A 27,613-nucleotide genomic window follows, 5' to 3' on the forward strand; every position below is an offset into this window, starting at 1 on the left:
GTGAACCTCTGGCACCAGCTCTCCCATGCCAGAAGTCCCCTCCAGCACACCGCACCCCCCAAGAAGCAGGAAGAACCCAGCTGTGATTCGCACATTTATTAACAAAAGAAACCAAACAGCAGGAAGCTGCCTATGCCCTCCTAGCCCCCTGCTGGAGGGGCTCTTGGCAGGGGAGCAGTTCGATTTCTGTTGCCCCGCAGCAGCTTGCACCCAGCTCTAGGTGACTGTGATGCCACCATGATAAATAGGTTCTTGGGGCACCCCGCACACAGAGCAGGACACTAGACAGAACTAGCCCCTCCCCTGCTGCTTGCAAACACAGGTCTGGGGGCAGAGCTGGCTCAGGCCAGCCTTTAAGCTCCCCACTTATCATCTGGCCCCATTTCCAACGTTTTGGTGACCACACCGGTGCCAATGGTGCGGTTGCCATCACGCAGCGTGAAGCGCTGACCTTCTTCCAGCACCATGGGCTGCCGCAGGGTGAGGGTCAGGGCTGTGTCCTCGCCAGGCATCACCATCTCCTGCCATGGGAGAAGAGTGGGGGCAGGTCAGAGCGACACAGGTTAGCGAGGAAGTCTGGGGAAAAGGAGGGCTGTGGGTGGGGGCAGGATAGGGGGACTCTGTACCTTTCCAGGGGGCAAGATGGTCCGACAGGCCATATCCCAGGTAAGGGAGAACATGACAGGCATGTAGTTAGAGACAAAAGGCTTGTGCCGCCCGCCCTCCTCCTTGCTGAGGATGTACACCTGGGGGGGCAGAGGGAGAGACTGTTACAGCCCAGCAGCCCGTTGGCCAGCCCACTGCTGCAACTTCCCCAGCACAGGCCCCACCTGGGCCTCGATCTTCTGATGGGGCTTGATGGAGCCCGGTTTGCACATCACCATGCCACGCCGCACGTCCTCCCGCTTCAGCCCCCGCACCAGCGCGCCAAGGTTGTCCCCGGCCTCAGCCCGCTCCAGGTTCTGGTGGAACATCTCAATGCCTGTGGGGAAGTGATGGAGTGAGCCCGTGTTCCCCAGCCTGGGCAGTGGGATTCTCCTAGCTCTGGGAGGGGAGAGGTGAGGAGTTCTGTTAGCTGCGCCCCCTACCTGTCACCACGGAGCGCAGGTTCCGGTTGTGCCCCACAAACTCGCACTCTTCCCCCTTCCTGACGATGCCACGTTCCAGCGTCCCCGTCACCACGGTCCCACGCCCTGCAAGACAGAGGGGTCAGTGCCACGGTGCCCTGGGGAGGGGGGGGTTCCCTGGAAAGGCATAGGGTGGGCAGCAGGAGTTACCTGGGATGGAGTAGATTGACTCAATGGGCAGCAAGAAGGGCTTGTCCAGCTCCCTCGTGGGCAGTGGGATGTGCATGTCAACTGCGTCCAGCAGCTTCAGAATAGAGTTCAGTCCCAGCTCAGGGCTGCGGTGCTGGGGGAAGGGAGGGCATTAGCATGGGCAGCGGGCAGGTAAGGCACTGCTGGGAGGGTGGAGGAGAGAAGGGGTGGACTCACCTCCAGGGCGCAGAGGGCAGAGCCCACAATGACGGGCGTCTTCTCCCCATCGTAGCCAAACTCAGAGAGCAGCTCCCGGATCTCCAGCTCTACCAGCTCCAGCATCTCCTGGTCCTCCACTGCATCCGCCTTGTTGATGTACACCACAATGTGCCGCACCCCAATCTGAGGGGGCCACAGAGTGAGGGACAGCCCAGCCAACCCCAGCCCGGTCCTTGGGGAGGGAATCCCCTGGCTCACAGTCCACACCCAGGACTTCTGGCAAAGACCCGTGACACTCTGTACCCCACAACAGCACCCTGTTACCCCCATATTCACCACTGGGATAGGATTATGACTTGATTGGTACAAAGTCTGCCTTGTGAGGTACAGAAGAACGGCTCTATTGGGTCAGACCAAAGGTCCATCTAGCCCAGTATTCTGTCTAATGACCGTGGGCCAATGCCAGGTGCTCCAGAGGGAATGAAAAGAACAGGAAATAATCAAGTGATTCATCCCCAGTCGCTCATTCCCAGCTTCTGGCAAACAGAGGCTAGGGACATCATTCCTGCCCATCCTGGCTAATATTCATTGATGGACCTATCCTCCATGAATTTATCTAGTTCTTTTTTGAACCCAGTTATGGTCTTGGCCTTCACAACATCCTCTGGCAAGGAGTTCCACAGGTTAACGGTGCATTGTGTGAAGAAATACTTCCTTTTATTTGTTTTAAACCTGCTGCGTATTAATTTCATTTGGTGACCCCTAGTTCTTGTGTTATGAGAAGTAGTAAACACCACTTCCTTATCTACTTTCTCTACACCAGTCATGATTTTATAGACCTCCATCATATCCCTCCCAGCCATCTTTTTTCCAAGCTGAAAAGTCAGTCTTATTAATCTCTCCTCATACAGCAATCGTTCCACAGCCCTAATCATTTTTGCTGCTCTTTTCTGAGCCTTTTCCATTCCAGTATATCTTTTTTGAGATGGGGCAACCACATCTGCATACAGTATTCAAGATGTGGGCATACCATGGATTTATATAGAGGCAATATGATATTTTCTGTCTTATTATCTATCCCTTTCTTAATGATGCCCAACATTCTGTTCGCTTTTTTGACTGCTGCTGCACATTGAGTGGATGTTTTCAGAGAATTATCCACAATGACTCCAAGATCTTTCTTGAATGGTGACAACTAATTTAGACCCCATCATTGTGTATCTATAGTTAGGATTATGTTTTCCAATGTGCATTACTTTGCATTTATCAACATTAAATTTCATCTGCCCTTTTGTTGCCCAGTCACCCAGTTTTGAGAGATCCTTTTGGAGCTCTTTGCAGTCACCCCAAGTCTTAACTATCTTTAGTAATTTTGTATCATCTGCAAATTTTGCCACCTAATTGTTTACCCCTTTTTCCAGATCATTTATGAATATGTTGAATAGGACTGGGCCCAGTACAGACCCCTGGGGGACCCCACTATTTATCTCTCTCTCTTCTAAAAACTGACCATTTATTCCTACCCTTTGTTTCCTATCTTTTAACCAGTTACCAATCCATGAGAGGACCTTCCCTGTTATCCCATGACAATTTACTTTGCGTAAGAGCAGTGACTCTCAAACTTTTGCACTGGTGACCCCTTTCATATAGCAAGCCTCTGAGTGTGACCCCCTTTATAAATTGAAAACACTTTTTAATATATTTAACACCATTATAAATGCTGGAGGCAAAGCAGGGTTTGGGGTGGAAGTTGACAGCTCATGACCCCCCATGTAATAACCCGCAGTTTGAGAACCCCTGCGTAAGAGCCCTTGGTGAGGGACCTTGTCAAAGGGTTTCTGAAGATCTAAGTACACTATATCCACTGGATTCCCCTTGTCCACATGCTTGTTGACCCCCTCAAAGAATTGTCGTAGATTGGTAGACATAATTTCCATTTACTAAAACCATGTTGACTCTTCCTACAACAAATTTATGTTCATCTATATGTTTGACAATATTGTTCTTTAGTATAGTTTCAACCAATTTGCCCAGTACTGAAGTCAGGCTTACCGGTCTGTAATTGCCGGGGTCACCTCTGGAGCCTTTTTAAAAATTGGAGTCACATTCCTATCCTCCAGTCATCTGGTACAGAAGCGGGTTTAAGTGACGGGTTACAGACTACAGTTAGTAGTTCTGCAATTTCACATTTGAGTTCCTTCAGAACTCTTGGGTGAATCCCATCTGGTCCTAGTGACTTATTGCTGTTTAATTTATCCATTTGTTCCAAAACCTCCTCTAATGATACCTCAATCTGGAACAGTTCCTCAGATCTGTCATCTAAAAAGAATGGCTCAGGTTTAGGAATCTCCCTCACATCCTCAACCCGTAAAGACCGATGCAAAGAATTCATTTAGTTTTTCCACAATGGCCTTATGTCCTTGAGTGCTCCTTTAGCACCTCAAATCGTCCAGTGGCCCCATTGGTTGTTTAGCAGGCTTCCTGCTTCTAATGTACTTAAAAGCATTTTTGCTATTACTTTTTGAGTCTTTGGTTAGCTGTTCTTCAAATTCTTTTTTGGCCTTCCTAATTGCATTTCTATACTTTCTTTCCCAGTGCTCCTTTCTATTCTCCTCACTAGGATTTAACTTCCACTTTTTAAATGATGCCTCTTATTTTACTTTGTTGTTTAGCCCATGGTAGCTCTTTTTTGGTTCGCTTACTATGTTTTTTAATTTGGGGTGTACATTTAAGTTGAGCCTCTATTATGGTGTCTTTAAAAAGTTTCCATGCAGCTTGCAGGGGTTTCACTTTTTGCGCTGTACCTTTTAATTTCTGTTTAACTAACTTCCTCATTTTTGTGTTGTCCCCCTTTCTGAAATTAAATGCTACAGTGTTGGGCTGCTGTGGTGTTTTTCCTGCCACAGGGATATTAAATTTAATTATATTATGGTCACTATTACCAAGCAGTCCAGCTATATTCCTCTCTTGGACCAGATTGCCTCTCCTCTGGTGAGTTCCAGGACCAGCGGCTCCAAGAAGCAGTCATTTAGGGTATCAAGAAACTTTTATCTCTGCATCCCGTCCTGAGGCAACACAGACCCAGTTAATATGGGGATAGTTGAAATCCCCCATTATTATTATTGAGTTTTTAATTTTAATAGCCTTTCTAATCTCCCTGATCATTTCCCAGTCACTATCACTATCCTGGTCAGGGGGTCGGTAGTATCTCCCTACTGCTATATTCTTGTTATTAGAGCATGGAATTACTATCCATTGAGATTCTATGGTACAATTTGATTCATTTACAATTTTTACTTCATTTGATTCTACGCTTTCTTTCACATATCATGCCATTCCCCCACCAGCATGACCTGTTCTGTCCTTCAGATACATTTTGTACCCTGGTATTACTGTGTCCCATTGATTATCCTCATTCCACCAAGTTTCTGTGATGCCTATTATATCAATATCCTCATTTAATACAAGGCACTCTAGTTCACCCATTTTATTATTTAGACTTCTAGCATTGGTATATAAGCACTTATAAAACTTGTCTCCTTTTAGCTGTCTGCCGTTACATGATGTAATTGAAGGGGACTCTTATTTGACTGTTTCTGATCAGACCCTGCCTGTATTTTATCATTTCCCATTCTCTCATCCTCACTAGGACATAGAGAATCTCTATTAATAGATCCTCCCCTAAGGGATGTTTCTGTCTGAACCATGTGCTCCTCCACCTCTGTTGGCTTTCTCCCAGCCCCTAATTTAAAAATTGCTCTATGACCTTTTTAAGTGTCAGCAATCTGGTTCCATTTTGGTTCAGGTGGAGCCCATCCTTCCTGTATAGACTCCCCCTTTCCCAAAAGTTTCCCCAGTTCCTAATAAATCTAAACCCCTCTTCCCTACACTATTGTCTCATTCACGCATTGAGACCCTGCAGTTCTGCCTGTCTAACTGGCCCTGCGCATGGAACTGGGAAGTATCATGTTAAAAGAACATTAATCTCCTGTTGGACTGTAGGTGCTGTCATTGGATGGGAAGTTATGAAGTTTTGCTGTGTATGTGTTAGTGAAATATGTTGTTGTGAGGTTGGGAGACAACCACAACCAGCCTTTCAGGTACAACAACGGAAGGGCCAGATAACGCTGATGGCCCATTAAGGGGAATCCACATTCCCAGGGCCTGTCCCAGGAGTGTGTACAATGGAGACCTCTCAGAGAGAGCAGGTACACAATGGAGGCTGCTTGACTCAATCAAAGCAAAGGCTCTTTCTAGCAAGCTGGAAGAAGTTATAAAAGGGGGAAGTGACATCATCACTGGTCCTCACCCCGCCACAACTCAACACCTGGAAACCCAGCTGGAAGACACGGAACTGGGAAGGGGGTCCCAGGCTGGAAAGGAGAATCCCAGCCTGCGTATTCAGAAACTCTACCATCTCCCAGGGTGAGATACGGCCCGATTCAAATCCTGCCTAGTTAATAGAACTCAGACTGCAAATGTGTTTTATTTCTTAGGTAACCAACTTTGAGCTGCACGCCTATTACTTATAATCACTTACAATCCATCTGTCTGTTGCTAACAAATCTGTTTGGTATTTTACCTACAACAGCGCATTTTGCTTGAAGTGCTTGGGGAATCTGCTCAGGGTGCAAGGGTTGGTGCACACCCACTTTCCTTTGTAGAAGGGGCAGACTGGGTAATAAACTTACACCAGCCAGGCTTCTGATCAGGGCAGGACAGTCCAGGTCTGGGGTCCTCGGCTGCGGAGCTGGGCGAAATTGGCTAGAGTCTCCCTAGTGTTTGTTCATGAGTAGCTAAGAGAAGCATTCATGTAACTCAGCTGGCTGTGTCCCTGCCTGTGTGCATGCAGGACCTGGAGGGGTTTGCAGCTTGTCCCAGCATCACAGTGAGGGAGTGAGCCCAGGCTGGTAAGCCAGAGGGCTCAGTAGTACCCCAGTTCCAGGTTGCACCCTGGGGAACCTGTCACCACCCCTCACCTGTTTGGCCAGCAGCAAGTGTTCTCGGGTCTGCGGCATCTGCCCATCTGTTGCCGCCACCACAAGGATGCAGCCGTCTAGGGGAGCGGTGCCAGTGATCATGTTCTGGAAGACAGGGACGGCAGTGTTCAGGTGCCGGGACCAGGGGATGGGGGCAGGGGAGCCAGTGGAGCCAGCACAGAATGGGGAGGGAACAGAACTGGGGGGCAGGAATGTGTTATTGATGCACCAAGCTTGGTGGAGAAGTTGTTGGGGTGACACACACAGACCCAATCCCCAGAACAGCTGCTCCCTGCCCAGGCCCCTTGCTGCTCCCCCACCTGTCTATCCCCGCCCTTTGCCGCTCCCCACCCACTGTTCCTCGGGGACGAAAGAAGGAAGCGGGGGGGGAAATCTTGGGGTTGGGAGGAGGAAGCAGGGTGAATGTGAGAACAGAGGGATGGATTGGGTGATGGAGGGGGCAGAGGGCTGTGTGTTTGGGGACAGGGGGGTGTCTCAGGGGCCAGGAGGAGGAAGCAGGGGTGAGTGGGAGTGTCTTGGGGGCCAGATGAAGGAACTGAGGGGGTGTGTGGGGACAGACAAAGGGATTGTGGGGGGTATCTGTCTTTGGGAACAGAAGGATGGCGAGTGTGGAGACAGAGGGGTGGACAAAGGGAGGGGCACAGATGTGGACAAATGTGAGTACGTTTGGGAACAGAAGGAGGGACAGGCTAGAGGGGGTGAGTTTTGGGGGTACGGAGGTGCAGAGAGACAGGCATAGGGCTGTGGGGTTAGGGATAGAGGCAGGAACAGGAGAGTGTGGGCAGGGACAGTGGGGCACTTGGGGGTGGGCATGTGAGGATGGAGGAAGAGTGAGGGGGCGCATTCAGGGACTAGGAGGCAAGCGGGGGCTTGGCCCTTTAAGACAGCAGAATTCTGGGAAACGTGGCTGCCCAGTAGTACCACGATGACTCACCCACAGGCTGAAAGGGGTAGGTCCCCCCCATCCCCCTCACCTTGACGTAGTCAGCGTGGCCGGGGCAGTCGGTGTGGGCGTAGTGCCGGTTGGCTGTGGCATACTCCACATGGGAGGCGTTGATGGTGATGCCACGAGCCTTCTCCTCCGGCGCGTTGTCAATCTCCTCGTACTTCTTGAACCTGGCACCTCCAGCCTCAGCTAGGACTGAGGGCAGGGGCAGAAAAAGGGGGTGAGTAACCAGCTGGGGAGGAGAGGCAGGCTGGAAGCCAGGACTCCTGGGTTCAATTCCTAGCTTGTTCATAGATATGCCCTTAGTTCTTGTTCATAGAATATCAGGGTTGGAAGGGACCTCAGGAGGTCATCTAGTCCAACCCCCTGCTCAAAGCAGGACTAATCCCCAATTTCTGCCCCAGATCCCTAAATGGCCCCCTCAAGGATTGAACTCACAACCCTGGGTTTAGTAGGCCAATGCTCAAACCACTGAGCTATAGCTCTGCCAGTGACCTTCTCTATGACCTTGGGCCAGTCCTTTCTCCACTTGGCTCCTGTTTCCACTCTCACCCTTTAGCCGGGGAGCTCTTGGGGGCAGGGGTTGTTACCTTTGGGTCTGTGCAGCACCCAGCACAATGCATCGGCACGCCTGGCACGGGTTGTGGGCAGCGCCTCGTCTCAGCAGGGGCCTCTGGCGGCTACCGTGACCCAATCAATGGGGCCAGGAGCACAGGAAACCCCAGGACACGCAACCCCCTGCTCCAGGCCCCCCCACTCACTCTTGGTGATGGCAGCCGTCAGCGTGGTCTTGCCGTGGTCCACGTGCCCGATGGTGCCCACGTTGACATGGGGCTTGTCCCGCACGTAGGTTTTCTTGGCCTCGACAGCGAAGCTGCGCACCAGGATGGGGCAGAAGTGGGAGGCTGGGCTGGGCGGAGACACCTAGGCGCACAGGGAGCCTTGGCACGAGTATACCCCCCACATCCCCTAACCCCATCCCCCCCCACCACAACTCCCCACATCCCCTAACCACATCCCCATCCCCCCACCCCAGCCCCACATCCCCATCCCCCCACCCCAGCTCCCCCCATCCCCTAACCCCACCCACCACAACTCCCCACATCCCCATACCCCAACCTGGGCTCCACCCCCCAAAGCTCCCCACATCCCCATTCCCACCACCCAAGCTCCCCATCCATCCACGACATGCAGCATAGCTTCCATGGCCACCCCCAACCTTACCAGCCAACCAACCCACCAGGGTTCTCCAAGCCCCCCCAACACAGCTGGGCTCCCCACAACCCACTTTGCCAAACACACCCCATCACAGCCCCCAAACCCTCATCCTATGGCCCCCTACCCATATCCCCCTCACCTCCCTACCCTAACTCCACAACTCCAACCCATCCAACATAGCTGCCCCAACCCTCTCCTCACTCCCACATTCCCTCTTCTGTGGCCAAGTCCCCAAACACGCCAGTACACTGGGGGAGTGTGCGTACGTCTGCATGGTCATGGCAGTTTCCCCCACAGCCCATCCCAGCCAGGTGGCTCCTTACCGTCCCCAAGATGCCCAGCAGATGGTGGGAGAGGCAGCCCCGGAGGCCTGTAAGAGGGACATGGAAAAGCTGTGATCACCCTGTCCTGCTCTTCAAACACTGTCCCGCACGCCCATCTCACGTCAGCTTGGAGGCCCCACCCCACTCCCTGTTTGGTCATCAGGAGCCCCTGGTGCTTCTCGACTGGTGCCTAGATCGGAAGTTCTTTGGGGCAGGGACTGTCTCCATTATGTTTGTGCAGCACCTTGCACACCAAGCAGTGGGGCCCTGGGTTGAACTCCTGGGTTCACTCCCCATCTCCGGCACTGATGAAGCCCCATCTCATTTCCATATTTCACTTTCCCTCTGCGACTCTACCTAGACTGCACATTCCTCAGCATGCCGGGGTCCACTCTCCACTGGGATCTAGCACCACCAGCACGGACAGCTAGTCATTATCCTCACAATACAAAACCACCTTGAGAAAGTGGAGAGTTGGACTGAAATCAACAAGCAGTAAAGACAAGACAAGTGCTTAAGTTAAAATCCAATGCACAGCTACAAATCAGAGACTCGCTGGCGGTCACAGGAGCGAAAAGGCAGATCTCAGTCTGGGGTGTATTAAGAGGTGTGTTACACGTAAGACACAGGAGATAGTTGTCGCCCTCGGCAATGGTGAGGCCTCAGCTGGAGTGCTGGGTGCAATTCAAGGTGCCAGAGTTTAGGGGAGATGGGGACAAACTGGAGAGTCCACAGAAGAGCAACAAAACTGATCAAAGGTTTAGAAAGCCTGACCTATGAGGAAAGGTTAAGAACCTGGGCCTGTTTAGTCTAGAGAAGAGAAGACGGAGGGGGAACTCTTCAGCTTGTTTACGGGCTATTATAGAGGGTAAAAACATAAGAGCAGCCATACTGGGTCAGACCAAAGATCCATCTAGCCCAGTATCTTGTCTTCCGATAGTGGCCGGTGCCAGATGCCCCAGAAGGAATGAATAGAACAGGGAATCACCAAGTGACCCATCCCCTGTCACCCATTCCCAGCTTCTGGCAAAGAGAGGCTAGGGACACCATCCCTGCCCATCCTGATTAATAGACATCGATGGACCTGTCCTCCATGAATTTATCTAGTTCTTTTATGAATCATGTTATAGTCTTGGCCTTCATAACATCCTCTGGTGAGGAGTTCCACAGGTTGACTGTGTGTTGTATGAAAAAATACTTCCTTTTGTTTGTTTTTAACCTGCTGCCTATTAATTTCATTTGGTGACCCCTAGTTTTTGTGTTATGAGAAGGAGTAAATAACACTTCCTTATTCACTTTCTCTACACTACTCATGATTTTATAGACCTCTATCATATCCCCCCCTTAGTCGTCTCTTTTCCAAGTTGAAAAGTCCCAGTCTTATTAATCTCTCCTCATACAGCAGCCGTTCCAGACACCTCATCATTTTTTGTTGCCCATTTCTGAACCTTTTCCAATTCCAATGCATCTTTTTTGAGATGGGGCCACCACACCTGCATGCAGTATTCAAGATGTGAGCGTACCATGGATTAGAGGCAATATGATATTTTCTGTCTTATCATCTATCCCTTTCTTAATGATGCCCAACATTGTTCGCTTTTTTGACTGCTGTTGCACATTGAGGGGATGTTTTCAGAGAACTCTCCACGATGATTCCAAGATCTCTCTTACAAGTGGTAACAGCTAATTTAGACCCCATCGTTTTATATTATAGTTGAGATTACATTTTTCAATGTGCATTACTTTGCATTTATCGACATTGAATTTCATCTGCCATTTTGTTGCCCAGTTACCCAGTTTTGAGAGATCCTTTTGTAGCTCTTTGCAGTCTCCCCAAGTCTTAACTATCTTGAGTAGTTTTGTATCATCTGCAAATTTTGCCACCCTAGTGTTTACCCCTTTTTCCAGATCACTTATGAATATGTTGAATAGGACTGGGCCCAGTACAGACCCCTGGGGGAAACCACTATTTACCTCTCTCCATTCTGAAAACTAACTATTTATTCCTACCCTTTGATTCCTATCTTTTAAACAGTTACCAATTCATGAGAGGACCTTCCCCCTTATCCCATGACAGCTTACTTTGCTTAAGAGACATTGGTGAGAGGCCTTGTCAAAGGCTTTCTGAAAATCAAAGTACACTATAGCCACCAGATCCCCCTTGTCTACAGGCTTCTTGACCCCCTCAAAGAATTCTAGTAGATTGGTGAGGCATAATTTCCCTTTACAAAAATTGTGTTGACTCTTCCCCAACATATGTTCATCTCTGGAGCCCTTTTTAAAAACTGGCACCACATTAGCTATGCTCCAGTCATTTGGTACAGAAACTGATTTAAATGATGGGTTACAGACTACAGTTAGTAGTTCTGCAATTTCACATTTGAGTTCCTTCAGAATTCTTGGGTGAATACCCATCTATTACTATTTAGTTTATCAGTTTGTTCCAAAACCTTCTCTAATGACACCTCATTCTGGGACAGTTCCTCAGATCTGTCATCTAAAAAGAATGGCTCAGGTTTGGGAATCTCCCTCACATCCTCAACTGTGAAGACTGATGCAAAGAATTCATTTAGTTTTTCCACAATGGCCTTATCGTCCTTAAGTGCTCCTTTAGCACCTCGATCGTCCAGTGGCCCCACTGGTTGTTTAGCAGGCTTCCTGCTTCTAATGTACTTAAAAGCATTTTTGCTATTACTTTTTGAGTCTTTGGTTAGCTGTTCTTCAAATTCTTTTTTGGCCTTCCTAATTGCATTTTTGTACTTTCTTTCCCAGTGCTCCTTTCTATTCTCCTCACTAGGATTTAACTTCCACTTTTTAAACGGTGCCTTTTTGCCTCTCACTGCTTCTTTTACTTTATTGTTTAGCCACAGTGGCTCTTTTTTGGTTCTCTATGTTTTTTAATTTGGGGTGTACATTTAAGTTGAGTCTCTTTTTTTAAAGACACCATAAGTTTTCATGCAGCTTGCAGGGATTTCACTTTTGGCGCCATACCTTTTAATTTCTGTTTAACTAACTTCCTCATTTTTGTGTTGTTCCCCCTTTCTGAAATTAAATGCTACAGTGTTGGGCTGCTGTGGTGTTTTTCCTGCCACAGGGATGTTAAATTTAATTATATTATGGTCACTATTACCAAATGGTCCAGCTACCTTCAACTCTTGGACCAGATCCTGTGCTCAATTTAGGACTAAATCAAGAACTGCCTCTCCTCTTGTGAGTTCCAGGACTAGCTGCTCTAAGAATCAGGCATTTAAGGTGCCAAGAAGCTTTATCTCTGCATCCCTTTCTGAGGAGATATGTACCCAGTCAATATGGAGATAATAATGGGGAATTTCAACTGAGTTTTTAATTTTAATAGCCTCTCTAATCTCACTGAGCATTTAACAGTCACTATCACCATCCTGGTCAGATGGTTGGCGATATATCCCTACTGCTATATCCTTATTCTTAGAGCATGGAATTACTATCCATAAAGATTCTATGGTACAGTTTGATTCATTTAAGATTTTTACTTTATTTGATTCTGCACTTTCTTTCACGGGGAACAATAATCCATGTTCACTGAAGGTAGGACAAGAAGTAATAGGCTCAATCTTGGCAAAGGAGATTTAGGTAAGATAGTAGGAAAAACTTTCTAACTAGGAGGCTAGTTCAGCTCTGGAACAGGTTATCTAGGAATGCTGTGGGGTCCCCGTCTCTGGAGGGTTTTGAGAGCAGGCTGGACAAACCACAGTTGGGGCTGGGCTAGGGTTACTTGGCCCTGCCTTGGTGCTGGTGCTGGACTAGACGACCTCTCGAGGTCCCTTTCAGCCCAGAGTCTGGTGGTATTTGTGGCTGACTGGCCTCAACTCCAGTGCGGGAAGGGACTGCGCCCTTCCATGGGGCGGAGCAGGGGGCACCCTTCTAGATCAGTGGTCGCTGGCACTGCTGGTCCAAACGTTCAGGGCTTGCAGTGCTGGGGTGAAGGCAGGGCCTGGGTTATGAGGGATCTCGGTGAATGGGGCAAGAGGCAGACCAGATGGATTCAGGCTCTTGGCTGTTCAGGCCAGAAGCACCTACTCTCTGACCATCCAATCCAACTTCCCACCCAGTCCTATTGGAGAATCTCAACCAGTGTCTCCTGCTGACTGCACTGGGGCAGCCCATCCCCAGAGCTGCAGCCCCCAGTAGTTTCTACCCAATATCAGTCACTCTCCCGCCAAAGCCCTCATCACCCTACTGCACTCCATCCTGCAAAGCCTTGCCCCCTCTCTTTCAGCCCCCATGCCATACTCCTCAGGATCTCCTTCAATAGGTGTCATCACCCCTTAACCCTGACCACACTGTTCTCCTCTCTCCCCAGTAATCCCCTTCCCGCACCCACGACTTTCTCCAACACCCCCCAGACTATGCTGCTCCCCACCCCCACCAACCCAGACCCCATCCCTGTCCTTTCAGAATCCCTGCTCCCCTACCCCCACCAAAATTCATCCCCCCCATCACCCCATAACCCTCTTTTGTCCCATAACCTGATTCCAGCCAGCCTCCAAATCCCTTCTCCCTCCTCTCACCACCAACCCCTAAACCCAGATCCCTTCTCCTCCCCATAACCCCCCCTCCACAGCGTAAGCTGTGTGCTGCACCCCCTGCTCTCCACACAATCCCTCCTGGCCTGATCCAGAGCCATCTCTTTTCTCTCAGAATCCCAGCTCCCGGCTTAGCCCCCCCTTCCACCATCGAGCCCTCAAACACCCCACCACAGCACCATCTCCTCTACAGCCACCTGCTCTCCTGAACTCACCTCCTACCCCCAGAGCCTCCCTGCCCCCACCAATCTCTCCCTTGACCCCTGCTCCTCCCCATAATCTCCATCCACCACATAACCTGCCCCTATATTCCACTCCTAGATCCCTCTCTCCCCTCTCAGGATCCCTTCTCCCCGCAAAAATCCCCTGCCCTTCCCAGATCATCCAATTACCCAATGGTAATTAACTAATAGGACAATTTATCAAGGGTTCTGGTGGATTCAAACAGATCAGCTCTAAGATTATTGTGTGGCAGATCCCTGGCCTGTGCCAGGGAGTCAGACTAAATTATCACACTGGCCTTTCCAGCCCTAAACACTGCAAAAACCAGACTTTCCCACACCCCCAGAGACCCCCAACCTGCCCCCACGTCCTTCCTTCCCCCCACCTCCTGTAACCTCCCCCTTGAGGCCTCCAATCTCCTGCCCATGTCCTACCTGCCCCCACCCCTCCAGAGACCCCCGACCTGCCCCCACATCCTTCCTGCCCCCTACCTCCTGTAACCTCCCCTTAGAGACCCCCAACCTCCTGCCCATGTCCTTCCTGACCCCCTAACCTACCCCACCCGCTCAGAAACTCCTGACCTGCCCCCACGTCCTGTAACCTCCCCTTAGAGACCCCCAACCTCCCACCCATGTCCTTCCTGACCCCTAACCTGCCCCCACGTCCTGTAACCTCCCACTAGAAACCCCCAACCTCCTGCCCATGTCCTTCCTGACCCCTAACCTGCCCCCACCCGCCAGAGACTCCCGACCTCCTGTAACCTCCCCCTGCCCTCATAGGCCCTCCTCCTTCCGGCTCTCCAGAAGCTCCCGACTGCCTGTAACCTCCCCCCACGTCCTTCCTGCTCCCCGGTCACTGACCGGCGGCCCCGCTCCATCCCCCGCGGACGAACATCGCGTGCGCCGCCATCTTTCTACAGGACCGGAAGTGACGCAAAAGCGACGGTTACTAGAGCCAATGAATGAACCGGGAGGCTGCCACTACCGGCAAAAAGTCGCGAGCACACCGGAAATGTGGCGCGACCGCTCTAGCACCTCGTAAGAACTCTATGGTGTGCCAGGAGCGGCTTTATCTACGGCCAGGGGGAAACGCTATTGTACCGGAGGTGCTTCTCTAGCCCCAGCTGACGGAGACTCTATGGCGCTACGGGAGCCGCTCTATCCTCCGCCACGCGTCACTGTATATGCTCGGGAGCTGGGACTTTATGGCGCTGGGGAGGCGCTCTGTCCACTGACTGTCTATGGTCTATGCAGAGCCTCGCTAGCCAGTTGGAGACTCGATGATTGCCAGGGGCTGTGACCCCCAGCAGGGCCCGGGCAGAGCCGCTCTACCTCCCTGAGGGGACTCTATGGCTAAGGAGGACTCTGCCCCTCCAGACTCGAAGATGATTCAAAGGGACCAACTCTACCCCTACCCCCAGGTTAGACTCTATGGCCCTGGAGGACTGAGGGCCGCTCAGCTGTGAGCATCCCAGGTGCTGCCAGACCCTGGGCCTGAACCCACCGCTCAGCCCCTGGGGCAGGTTCGTGCCTCCCTCCCTCGGCCCTGGGCTGGCTCCAGGGCATCCCGTTGCTCTTGTCAGGCCGCCTCCCTGACCCCACGGGTCTGACTGACGCCTTCCCTGCTAATACAGCCCAGAGGGGTGGTCGCTTGTGGGGCACTCTGACCCCCCTCCCTTTCCCCAGGCCTCCTTCCTAGGCCATCATTTCCCATTCTGTATGTGTGCACCTGATTGGTTCTTCCTAAATGGAGGACTGTGCATTTGTCCTTACTGAATTTCATCCTAAAAAGAAAAGGAGTACTTGTGGCACCTTAGAGACTAACAAATTTATTAGAGCATAAGCTTTTATGAGCTACAGCTCACTTCATCGGATGCATGTGGTGGAAAAAACAGAGGAGAGATTTATACACACACACACACAACATGAAACAATGGGTTTATCATACACACTGTAAGGAGAGTGATCACTTAAGATAAGCCATCACCAGCAGCAGAGGGGGAAAGGAGGAAAACCTTTCATAGTGACAAGCAAGGTAGGCTAATTCCAGCAGTTAACAAGAATATCAGAGGAACGGTGGGGTGGGGGGGGAGATTTTTATTTCAGACCATTTCTCCAGTTTGTCCAGAATTGGAGCTTCCCCCCATCCAGGCTGCACTAGATAAGGGTGTGTGTGTGTGTGTGTGTATGTGTGTGGGGCAAGGGGTCACCTGCCCTAGCCCCCTCCCCACCAGCCCCTAGTAGGGGAGCAGGGCCACTACAACCAGCGAGATTGAGGCCGTGGCTGTCCCCAGCTGAGCTCCCCAGGCAGGGAGCTGGGACACTCATGGAACTGGCTTGCCCAGGCAGTAGGAACCAGACCAGACCCAACATGAAGTGGAGCAGCACTGAGCGAGCGCTGGACAGCCCCAGCTTCCCCTGCTCAGGGCACTAGTGTGTTTCTTGAAGCCCTGGCTGCAGGAGGCGCTCAGCTCTCATTTAATACACAGTACCTGGTTCCAGCTGTAGCAGCAGAGGAGAAAAGCTGAGGCAAAGAAAAAGAACCGTCATTTTATGGGTGGGACTAGTGATTTTAGAATAGGTTAGGCTGGCAAATGTGCAGGGGGGCATGGGGTTCCAGGCCCTACACCTTAGCCTGCGCTGCCTTGGTCAGTCTCATGCCATTGTCCCACTTAAGCCCCCCATTGCCCAGGGCAGCTGACTTGGAGAAAGTGGCAGCACTTTAACGTTAAAGCAGACAAATGGATGCAGGTGGCTCAGACGAGTATGGTCACAAAGTCACCTTTATTAACCCTGCCCCCTGTGGACCCTCCACATAAAGGCAGGCTGGTGGATTGTTAGTGGCAGGGGAGCCAGCGGACCCTGCTTGGCCCAGCCCCTTCCCACCCATTGTGGGAGGAGGAAGCTGGGGGAAGGGGGGAAATGGAGGATGGACACTGAGCTGAAGCCGGCCTCCTCCAGTTCCAGTCGTCAGTGTTGGTAACTGTCAGTAACATGCTGTCTCCTGTGGTGGAAGCCAGAGCTGGGGCCACGCCATTACTCCCTGCCCCATAGGCCTTGCTCTTGTGGGGGTGAGGGAGTGGACAGCAGCTGCATTTTTGGTTAGTGTGCAGATGGAGGGCACCATCCCTGAGCTTGGGGGGGGGGGGGCAGAGAGGGGCTTGGACCCGTCTCCCCAGGCTGATGGCCCCAATCCCCCACAGGTGCCTGGGGATGGGGATTAGTAGAGGATGTCCACTCAGAGCCTGGCCTGGGGCATGGGCAGTGTCCAAGGCCCCCCTAGTGGGGAGGGGAAGGGGTTGGAGTCTGTGCATGCCCAGGGGAAGGGTGGGTGGCATCCATGCCCCCCCCCACTCAGGGGAGGGCCTCTTGCTGTCCCAGCCTATCAGGGATCCTTGAGCTCTGCTACATCCTTCAGCTGCGTCCCATCCACAATGCTGCGCACCTGCTCCAGCGAGGGGGCCTGGCGGATCCGTTCCAGCTGCACCTGAGGGAGGAGAGGAGAGTGAGAGAGACACCTCCTGAGATCCTGGGCTGCAGAGACACCCCTCATCCACCCCTCACAGGGCACAGCTCCCCCATGACAGACGGCACATGCTCCAAGACACCCCCCAGCCGGTACCTGCAGAGTCTGCGAGAGGCGGACAAAGTCTCTCTGCACCTGCTCACTGGTGTCCAGCTCTGCCTGCAACCGCTGCAGCTTCCCCCGCTGCTCGGACAGTGCTGCCTCCAGCCTGGCCTGGGGGAGAGACTGTCACAGCCCAGGGACCAGCCCTCCCACCACTCTTCATTACTCTGCAACACCCCCCCCCCCCGCACACACACACACATACATCCCGGCCTTGGGGAGAGACTCATGTCCTGGGACCAGCCCCCTCCGGAGTCCTCTGCATCCCCACTCCAGCCCAGCCTGGGGAAGAGAGACCATGAGAACCTTGGGACCAGCTGTGGCTGGTTGGTCCCTGCCTTACATGCCCCACTGGGGTAGTTGCAGAGCACTCAGGGGAGATGTAGGGTGGAAGGAGCAATGTGGGAAATGTAATACTTTTCTGAACCAGGCGTGGGGCTCAGTTTACACACATGCCCCTTTGTCCTGGGGGCGGAAGGGTTCATCCCCCCAGGTGCACTGGTGGAGGGATTAAGGTGTCATTCAACTCCCCTTCGATCTCACACCGGCAGCCACCCTGCTGTAAATGGGGTTTCTGGCCCATCGGGTCAGGGCAGTCGCAGGCGGCTGGATGTGGTGCTGGCTGTGAAACAGGTGCCTGGACCATGCTGGCCCAGCTAGCTCCTGGCCTGGGGAAGCACTGTGAAGCAGGGAGGCTGGAAGGCAGGGCAGGAGCCATGTGCACATCAAGAACTGAACAGGAAGGTCCCAGGCCTGGCCGGGGGGATCGGGGGGGAGAGGAGACACATAGGAGCCAGCTGCTGGGGCTCTCAGTGGGCGGGCACAGAGCCAGAGGCTAAGCTGGCTCCCAGGCAAGATGCCCAGACCTGTCCTGGCAGGTACGTATGGCATATGGAGTCCAGGACAGACAAGGAGCGCCCTCAATGGCACTGCCTAACAGCCAGTGACCCCAACCCCCAGAGATCTGTGTGGGGGCACCAAGGGTGTCTGAACGGGCAGCCTGCCCCAGTGGGGGTGAGGGGTGCTGTGCAGGGGAGGGCCTGGCTCGGCTCACTCACCTTTTCCTGTTCCCAGGCCTGGCCCTGCTGGTCACGCTGGGTCAGGTCCCCCTGAAGCCACTGCATGTCCTGCTCCAGCCCCTGGGCCCGCTGCTCTGCCTTCGGGGGGGAAGGGGAAACCAGTGTGACCCCACCATCCCCTCTGGGCCCCCAATGCTCTGCCTGGGCAGTGGTTGGGGGGAATCAGTGTCCCATCCCCCCTGCCCCCCGAGGCATGTCCTGCCTGTGTGGGAAGAGTTCAGCATAGACCTCCCTGGCAGACACACTCCTTTAGGGGGCACAGAACAGGCCCCTCCCCATTCCCAAGGACCCTCCCCCCATATCACCAGCCCCCTCACCTGCCCCAGCTGCTGCTGTAGCCTCTCCATCTCCGACCGGAGGCTGCACAAGGAGGCTGGGAAGAGACAGATGGGGCAGGGGGTGAGTCACCATGAGGGGTAGGGATGAGCAACCAACACACCCACCCACCTCCCCTAGTCCCCACTTACCCTCCATGACCTCTGCGGGCAGGAGCAACGGAGCCGCAAGGGGAGAGGGGGAGAGAAGAGAGACAGTGTTACAGCGAGGGGGGGGGTGCTTTACCTGCCATGACACCCCCAGCCCAACCCACTTTCCCACCTCCACCAGCCCTTTCCCCTCCCCCACCATTGTCCCCATGCCCCCAACCACCCCCTTACGGCTCTCCTCGCGCTGGGCCTCCAGAACCCCCTGCAGCTGGGCCCGGGCGGCCTCCTTCTCGTCTAGTCGCTCACGCAGTGTGACGATCTCAATGCGCAGCCGCTCGCTATGGTGCTCACTGGCTCGGCGCAGGGTCCCAGCCTCCTCCTGCAGCCGGCGCACCAGGGCCTGCAGTTCCTGGGGGGAGATGGGGTGGGAGAGAGCTGTACCCCAAAGCCAGCACCTACAGCTCCTGGGGGCGATGGGGGAGAGCCGTACCTCCGTACCCCCAATGCCAGCACCTACAGCTCCTGGGGGAGGGGGTGAGATCCATACCTCAATATCCCCCCCTACACCTACAGCTCCTGGGGGGCTGGGGTTGAGACCCACACCTCAATATCCCCCCCTACACCTCCTGGGGGGCTGGGGTTGAGACCCACACCTCAATATCCCCGCCCTCCACCAATGCCTACAGGTCCTGGTAGGGGCTGGAGGTTTGCATGGGAGTGCACGCTCTGCCCCACCCCACACACCTCCCCGGGGAGGGTCAGGGAGATGACCTAGAGCCCCCGCTACCCCCTGGGCGTCTGGTCTCAGCCTCTGCGGTACCTGCACGGAGCTCAGCAGTGGTGGCTCCTCAGCAGGAGTCGGGGTGGGCCGAGAGCCCCGTAGCCCCTCATTCTCCTCGCTCAGCCGCTGCACCTCGTAGCTGAGCCGCTTGTGAGATGACGCCAGGTCGGCCTGGGGGAGGGGGTGGGGTGAGCAGGGGGATTGGATTCCCCTCACCACCATGATCCTCACCAGTGACCCCCACCATGGATCCCAGCCCCCCAGCCACCCACCCTCCATTCCCCCCACCCACCTTCTGCACCTAGTCTTCCCCACCCTGCCGGGCACCCCCCTGCTCACAATCTGCTCCTGGGTCCGGTGCTGGGTCTGGGACACGGTCACCTGCAGGTTCTGCAGCAGCTGCTCCGAGTTCTGGATCTGATCCAGCAGCACCAGCACCTGGGAGAGACTCAGCCATCAGCACGAAGCAACCTGGCCACAGGGAGAGGGGCTGCACGTCAGCCCTGGGGGCACTGGCAGAGCTGGGGGCAGGGCTGGGCTAACGGGGCTGCGGGCTGGAAATAAGGGGCACCGACAAAGCGGGGGAGTGGGGGGGCTGCGGGGCACCAGCACAGCTGGGCAGGGGAGCCCAGGGCTGGGCTAGCATGGGGCTGCGCGGCACCGGCAGAGCTGGGGGCGGAGGGGGGGAGCCCAGTACTGGGCTAGCATGGGGCTGCGCGCCACCGGCAGAGCTGGGGGCGGAGGGGGGGAGCCCAGTACTGGGCTAGCATGGGGCTGCGTGGCACTGGCAGAGCTGGGGGCGGAGGGGGGGAGCCCAGGGCTGGGCTAGCAGGGGGCGGAGGGGCACCAGCAGAGCTGGAGGGACAGCGGGGGAAGCCCAGGGCTGGGCTAGCAGGGGGCTGTGGGGCACCGGCAGAGCTGGAGGGGCAGCAGGGGGAGCCCAGGGCTGGGCTAGCAGGGGGCTGTGGGGCACTGGAAGAACTGGGGCGGAGTGGGGAGCCCAGGGCTGGGCTAGCAGGGGCTGTGGGGCACCGGCAGAGCTGGGGGAGGGGGAGCCCAGGGTTGGGCTAGCAGGGGACTGTGGGTCACCGGCAGAGCTGGGTGAGGAGCAGCAGCCCATGGTACCTGCTTGCACAGTCCTCGCTGCTCCGTGTTAATGCCTCCTGCAGTCGCAGCTTCTCCTGCATCGCTGCCTCCAGCTGCTCGCTCAGCTGCTGCCAGGACTCCTGGTGCTGCCTGGCCTGTGGGGGGGGGGGAAGGCTGAGGTCACAGGTCACCCTGCCCCAGCCACATCCTCCCCACCCCAGCTCTAGCAACCCTGCACAGCATCCCCTCATCCCCCCCAGGATCTCCGCTCCCCACAACTCCAGCTGCCCTCCTCTCTTTTCCCTACACATCTGTCAACCCCCAGCCCACTCCCACCTCCTGGCCCCCCACCCTGCCCACAGCTTCCCCCCTCCAGTCTCACCTCCTGCTGCAGTTGCGTCCACTCCCCATCAGGCACCAGCTGGAAGCCAGGGGGCGGCAGGTAGATGCTCTCGGGCACCAGGGTGCCGGTGGACAGCAGGGAGGCTGTGTCCTCATGCTCTGGACTGGGCCGGCGCCGGGGCCAGCCAGTGCTGGAGCTGGCGATGGAGACGCTGTCGCAGCCACGGGCGAAGGCCAGGCCGCCTCCTGGTTCCTCCTCACCCTCCGGTCCGGAGCCTTCATCCCCCTCTCCCCCAGGGTGGGCAGGGGGCACCCGGCTGGGAGCCTCCGCATCAGACAGCAGGGACTCCGATGAGCCGCAGAGCAAGCCCTGGGGGGGAAGGAGTCACAGGGCAGAGTGAGCCCCCCCCAACACAGTCAGAACCACCCAAGTCCATTCACATTGGGCACTCCTTCCCTCCCCCCAAACACACTCCTGCATGGCCTGGCTCTCCACCCCCCAGCACCCACTACCCCGCTCCCCCCACACGGTTCCCCCCCTCCGGGTCTCACCTCAGGCCCCCGCAGCCCCTGGATCAGCCCCTCGGCCCGGGAGAGTTTGCTCTTGAGCTGGGCGATCTCCTCCTCCATGGGCAGGACGATGCTACGCAGCCGCTCCGAGTCCTTCTGTGCCTGTGTGGGGACAGGCTGAGCCAGGGACCCCCAGCACCCCCTGCTCCCCAACCACAGCCCCTGCCCCACAGCACCCACACCACAGCCCCTGTCCCCCAACATCCCCTGCGCCTGACCCATAGCACCCAATCACCCCCTCTGCATCCCCATTGCCCAGCACCCCCCCGCCCTTCACCCACAGGCACTCGTGGCACTGAGGCATAAGAACATAGGAATGGCCAGACTAGGTCAGACCAAAGGTCCATCTAGACCAGTATCCTGTCTGCCGACAGTGGCCAGTGCCAGGTGCCCCAGAGGGAATAAACAGAGCAGGGCAATTATCGAGTGTCCATCCCCTGTGGTTCAGTTCCAGCTCCTGGCAGTCAGAGGTTTAGGAACACCTGGAGCAGGGGGCTGCGTCCCTGCCCATCCTGGCTAATAGCAATTAATGGACCTACCCTCCAGGAACTGAGTTACAGTAGAACCACAGAGTTATGAACACCGGAGTTACGAACTAACCACACCCCTCCTTTGGAGCCGGAAATACACAATCAGGCAGCAGAGTCCAAAACAAGCAAATCCAGTACAGTGCTCTCTTTAAATGTACACTACTAAACATACAGGGAAAGTTTAAACAAAGATTGACCAGGTAAGGAAACTTTCTGTGTTTGTTTCATTTAAATTAAGCTGGTTAAAGCAACACTTTTCTTCTGCATAGTAAAGCACCAAAGCTGTGTTAAGTCAAGCTTCAGTTGTAAACTTTTGAAAGAACCCCACAACATTTGGTTCAGAGTGACTACCAACCTCCATTTCTAAGGGCTTCATAACTCTGTGGTTCTGCTATAATCCTTTTTGAACCCAGTTACACTTTTGGCCTTCATGACATCCTCTGGCAATGAGTTCCCCAGGCTGACTGCGCTATGTGAAGAAATTCCTTTTGTTTGATCTGAACCTGCTGCCGATTAATGTTATTTGGTGACCCCTGGTTCTTATGTCATATGCCCCCTCAGGTCACCTCTTCCAAGCTGAACAGCCCCAGTCTTTGTCATCTCTCCTCAAATAGAAGCTGTTCCATCCCCTCTTCACTTTCGTTGCCCTTCTCTGTACTTTTTTCATTTCTAATAGATCTGTTTTGAGATGGGGCGACCACATCTGCATGCAGTATTCAAGATGTGGGTGTACCATGGACTTATAGAGAGGTGATATGATATTTTCTGTCTTCTTATCTAACCTTTTCCTAATGGTGCCCAGCATTCTGTTTGCTTTTGTGACTGCCACTGCACATTGAGTGGATGATTTCAGAGAACTATCCACAATGATGCCAAGATCTCTTTCCCGAGTGATAACAGCTAATTACCACTCACGAAAAAGATCTCGGGCAGGGACAACATGTGCCAAGGACCCCACAGACCTCCAACTACAGCCCCAGCCCCCTCAGCCTCTACCCCTGAACCCACAGGGCCCTCCACCTACCCGGTCTGCATGCCCCACCCACAACCACCCATCAGTGCCCCGCACCCTGCACCCGCTCAGAGTCTTGCTTAGTCTGGGGAGCAGGGCTGGCAAGAGCCAGGGACCCCACAGCCCCCCAACCCAAGCACCCCATATCTACCTTCTTCAGCCCCCAGTGCCCAGCATCTCCCACCCTTCTCCCACAACCACTCAGACTCCTCCTGAGCCAGGAACCCACCCACCCCTCATCCTTAGCACCGCCTCAGAGTTCTCCTGGGCCAGAGGATCAACCTGGGGTCCCCAACACCCCTCAAGGGCCCAGCCCCTCTCCTCACCCCCAGGGGCCCATCCTCTCCTGCCTCACCTTCTCCATCTGCTGCTCCAGCGAGTCCAGGGGGTTTCCCTGTGTCCGCTGCTGCTGCAGGCAGCTCAGCTCCCGGCCCCCCCATGAACTGCCACCGTGCTGCTCCTGCTGCAGGGCCACCAGGCGCGCCTCATAGCTGCTGATAGTGTCTGGGAAAGCAGCAGAGGGCACTGTGAGGTGACAGGAAGCACCGGGTCCCATCCAGCAAACGCCCCGGACCTCTGGGAGCGGAGGCCCATCCCCAGACACTCACAGACAGGGGCAGCGTGGAGGGGTGTCTAACTTCTCTGGACACTGGCAGCTTGCATCCAGCTCATCTGACATACATCCCCAGTGATGGGCACCAAGGAAGTGGGACACACAGGACGGGGTATGGGGCAGTATCCTGGGATGTAAGGGGGCTGGGCATAGGGGTCTGTATTGGGCTGGTGGGGGACGGTGGTGGGGGGTGGGCAGATTGGGCACAGCGGTAGGAGTATGGAGGGCATGTGGAATGGCAGTAGGCATGTGGGGTGCGGATGGGAGCTGTGGTAGGCATATGGAGGCAGCAGGAATACGGGGGTGTGTATAGAGCGGCCGATGGCAGCAGGAGTATGGGGCAGCGGGTATATGAGGATGGTGGTAGAAGTTTGAGGGCCATGGGGGGGGAAGGCGAACAGGAGTGCATATGGGGCCATTTCAGGTGGCTGGGAGCCATGTGAGGGTGCGTAGGGGGCAGTACCAGGTGGCTGGGGGCCGAGGCAGGCATACAAGGGTGCGTACAGGGCTGTGGCAGGTGGCTGGGAGCCATGGCAGCGGGTGTACAGCGGTGCGTATGGGGCTGTGGCGGGCATACGGGGGTGCATATGGGGCAGTACCAGGTAGCTGGGGGCCCTGGTAGATGTATGGAGATGGGGGGCATGTGAAGACAGCAGTAAGAGTGGGGGGGTGTGGGGAGTGGCAGTAGGCGTGGTGGGGGGTTGTATGGGGGCAGTGGGATAGCATGGGGGGCTGCATGGGGCAGTGTGTATGGGGGCTATGGGGAAGTGAGGTAGCATGGGGGCAGTGGGGGTGTATGGGGGCAGCAGGGAAACACGAGGGGCAGCAGGGGGTGTATGGGGGCAGCGGGGAAGTACGGGGAGCAGTGGGGGAGCATGGGGGCTGAGTGGAGCGGTGTGTATGGGGAAGCACGGGGGGAAGTGGAGAAGCAGGGGGGCAGCGGGGAAGCGTGGGGGGGCAGCCTGAGGGGGGTCTCACCTTTGAGGATGGTCTGCAGCGAGGCCACCTCCTCCTGGCATTGGCGCCGCACGGTGGCCACGGCCTCCTGCTTGGTGCCCTCGCTCACGGTGGCCACGGCTCGCAGCGTCTCGACCTCGGCCAGCGCGGCCGCCAACTCCCCCCGCAGCGCCTGGATCCTCCCCCTGGGGTCGGGGTCCAGCTCCGCGCCCACCGCTGCCACCAGCACATCGGGCTCCTGCAGGGCTGCGGGCCGCCCCCCCAGCCCATCCGCCCCACACGGCTCTGGGGGCAGAGATGGGGGGGTCACAGACCCAGCCTGCCGGGGGTCACCCCCAACCCCTCCTGGGACACCAGAGCCCCTCCCCCAGGGATCACTCCCCCCACCCCGCATCCTGTGCCCCTCCCCCGGGTTCACCCCCTCGCACCCTGAGCCCCTCACCCCGGGGTCACTCCCCCCACCCCGCATCCTGTGCCCCTCCCCCGGGTTCACCCCCTCGCACCCTGAGCCCCTCACCCCGGGGTCACTCCCCCCACCCCGCATCCTGTGCCCCTCCCCCGGGTTCACCCCCCTCGCACCCTGAGCCCCTCACCCCGGGGTCACTCCCCCCGCCCGCATCCTGTGCCCCTCCCCCGGGCTTCACCCCCTCACACCAGAGCCCCTCCCCCCGGAGATCAGTCCCCCCTTCCGCACCCTGAGCCCCTCCCCGGGGTCACCCCCCGGCCTCGCACCCTCCATGCTCGGCTCGTGGCTCCGCGCGCCGCAGGCTCCGCACTTCCGCGTTCGGGGCCAGCTGGGGGCGGGGCCACTCGGGCGGTTCCGGAAAGAGCCGAGCGGATCCGGAGGGAGCCGAAAGCCCGAGCCAAGCCGAGGGGTCTCGGGAGGCAGCGGAGAGGCCCGAAGGGGCGGGGCGGGCGGGGCGCGGTCCGTCTGCGGAGCTGCCACCCCACGCGTAGGATAGCCTGGCAACCCCGCCCCCGGCAACCGCATCCCCCCTGGCAACCAGCCCTGGCAACGGCCTCGCCCTGGCAACCGCATCCCCCCAGCAACCACCCTGGCAATCGCCTCTCCCTGGCAACCACCCCAGCAACCACCTTTCCCTAGCTACCACCCTGGCAACCACATCCCCCCTGGCAAGCAGCCCTGGCAACAGCCTCTCCCTGGCAACCACCATTCCTCTCTGCAACCACACCTGGCAACTGCCTCTCCCTAGCTACCACCCCAGCAACCACTTTGGGCAACTAAATCTCCCTGGTAACCACCCTTGGCATCTGGCCTTGGCAACTGCATCTCCCTGGCAACTGTGTAGAGTCACTGGATCAATGCCCTGGAACTGCTTCGAATGAAGCCAGTCAGGAATCACCAAGGCAAGAAGCCCACATGGCTTCAGCTTCCTGGGTCTGACCTCAGAGCATTCAGCATCCTCTTCCACACAGTGCGCTTCCTGCAGAGAGTCTGCCCAGGTGGGACTCCTGGGGAAGCCAGAGAGCCCTGCACTCCAACTCTGCAGCCAGTCGGGACTCTGAGCCAGTGTGTGACACGGACGGGTTATTAGTTGACAGGAACACAGCATAGGACAGAGCTTGTTAGCACAGACATCAGGAACATTCAGTAAAGTCCATCGTAGTGGGAGGGGAGTCCAGAGCCAGGGTCCTGACCCTCCCCCTGAGCCCCAAGCCAGCAGAGACTGACTGACTTCCAGCTTCCTGGCCTCTTAAACGCCCATTGCCCCTCCTCCAGTCTTTGTCTTGCTTCCCGGACAAAGTGTCACCTGGTTGCATCCCCCTCCTGGGTCTCAGGTTATGAAGGGCACCGTCCATCACTTATGTGCAGGCAGCTGGAGCCACCTCACCTGCCCCCAAGGGTCTCAGCAAAAGTCACACACCCTTATTCCCATCACCTAGGCACTGGTGCAGTACACAGAGAAACTGAGGCACACCCAGTATTCATGCAAAACAGTGAGACTCACATAGGCTCATGTATAACATAATAAGGAGGAAAAAACCCACTTTGTCACACCGCTCTTTGGTGATGAGCTCCTCCTTCTACTCACTGCCAGCAACCACATCCTCTTGGCAACTGCCCCCCTCCCCTGAGCAATCGCCCCCAGCAACCATGTTCCTCTGACAACCACTGCCATAGGGACCCTGGCAACCACCCCCCCCACACACACACAGTAACATCTCTCCCCTCCTCTGTGGGGTTGGGCCTGAAAATCACAGGTTGTTCTTACTACCCGCACCACACACAGACAGTAATGAACAATGAATTGAACCTTCAGCAGTGTCATTTCCAGCCCCACCACCACCACCACCAACCATCTACACACTCACCCCCCGCCCCTGTCTATGCCAGTGACAACTGGGATTCCCCTACCAATCCCTGACTCTAAGAGCTGAGGATTTAAGGAGAACTTGGGACATGGTGAGACCATCAGGCCTGATCCCCTGGGCAGAAAGCAACTCCCCTCCCTGCCCCCCACTCCCCGTGCTCCTAGTGCACCTGCAAGTGTGTTTACACCAACCCAGAGTCCCCCAGGGACATACCAGGAAATGTGGAGGCCGGGTAGAGAGAGACACTCGCAGACACAGGGCCTGCACTGGGGCAGACAGGGAGCATGGCGGGGATGCAGGGTGGGAAGGACATGGGTGGGGGTTCCATGGGGTGAAGGGGAAATGCTGGGGAAGATGGGGTGGAGCTACCCACAAGAGGGGACACAGGATGTGGGGCAGCAAGACAGGGTGGGTGGTCACCAGTTGGGGGATGTGGGGGGGGAGAGATGGGGTCAGGGGATGTGGTCTGCCCCCATCTCCTTTCCCCTTCAGTTGATGCCTTGTCACAGGC

At 55.7% G+C, this 27,613-nt stretch overlaps 2 protein-coding genes across 3 annotated transcripts; both read right to left on the minus strand.

The window, feature by feature from the left end:
• Positions 1-81: 81 nt before the first annotated feature.
• TUFM (Tu translation elongation factor, mitochondrial) lies at positions 82-14,917 on the minus strand. Of its 2 annotated transcripts, XM_038407902.2 has the most exons (11): positions 14,607-14,917; positions 8,963-9,009; positions 8,183-8,345; positions 7,450-7,616; positions 6,455-6,559; positions 1,494-1,658; positions 1,278-1,410; positions 1,089-1,193; positions 831-982; positions 627-746; positions 82-521 (listed from the first exon to the last, which is right to left on the minus strand). In XM_038407902.2, exons 1-11 carry the CDS (start codon positions 14,653-14,655, stop codon positions 354-356), a joined length of 1,374 nt encoding a protein of 457 aa, XP_038263830.1. In that variant the 5' UTR covers positions 14,656-14,917; the 3' UTR covers positions 82-353. The 2 variants fall into 2 exon arrangements, with proteins under 2 accessions (XP_038263830.1, XP_043373707.1); XM_043517772.1 differs by lacking the exon at positions 6,455-6,559 and having other exon boundaries at positions 14,607-14,741.
• Positions 14,918-16,510: 1,593 nt separating this feature from the next.
• RABEP2 (rabaptin, RAB GTPase binding effector protein 2) lies at positions 16,511-25,730 on the minus strand. The gene is made up of 14 exons (XM_038407787.2): positions 25,501-25,730; positions 24,790-25,053; positions 23,554-23,702; positions 21,639-21,758; positions 21,127-21,456; positions 20,784-20,899; positions 19,998-20,106; positions 19,698-19,829; positions 19,109-19,286; positions 18,920-18,931; positions 18,770-18,825; positions 18,432-18,530; positions 17,368-17,484; positions 16,511-17,232 (listed from the first exon to the last, which is right to left on the minus strand). Exons 1-14 carry the CDS (start codon positions 25,505-25,507, stop codon positions 17,131-17,133), a joined length of 1,791 nt encoding a protein of 596 aa, XP_038263715.1. The 5' UTR covers positions 25,508-25,730; the 3' UTR covers positions 16,511-17,130.
• Positions 25,731-27,613: the final 1,883 nt, after the last annotated feature.

Source organism: Dermochelys coriacea, chromosome 6 (genome assembly GCF_009764565.3).
Source record: "Dermochelys coriacea isolate rDerCor1 chromosome 6, rDerCor1.pri.v4, whole genome shotgun sequence".
NCBI lineage: Eukaryota > Metazoa > Chordata > Testudines > Dermochelyidae > Dermochelys > Dermochelys coriacea.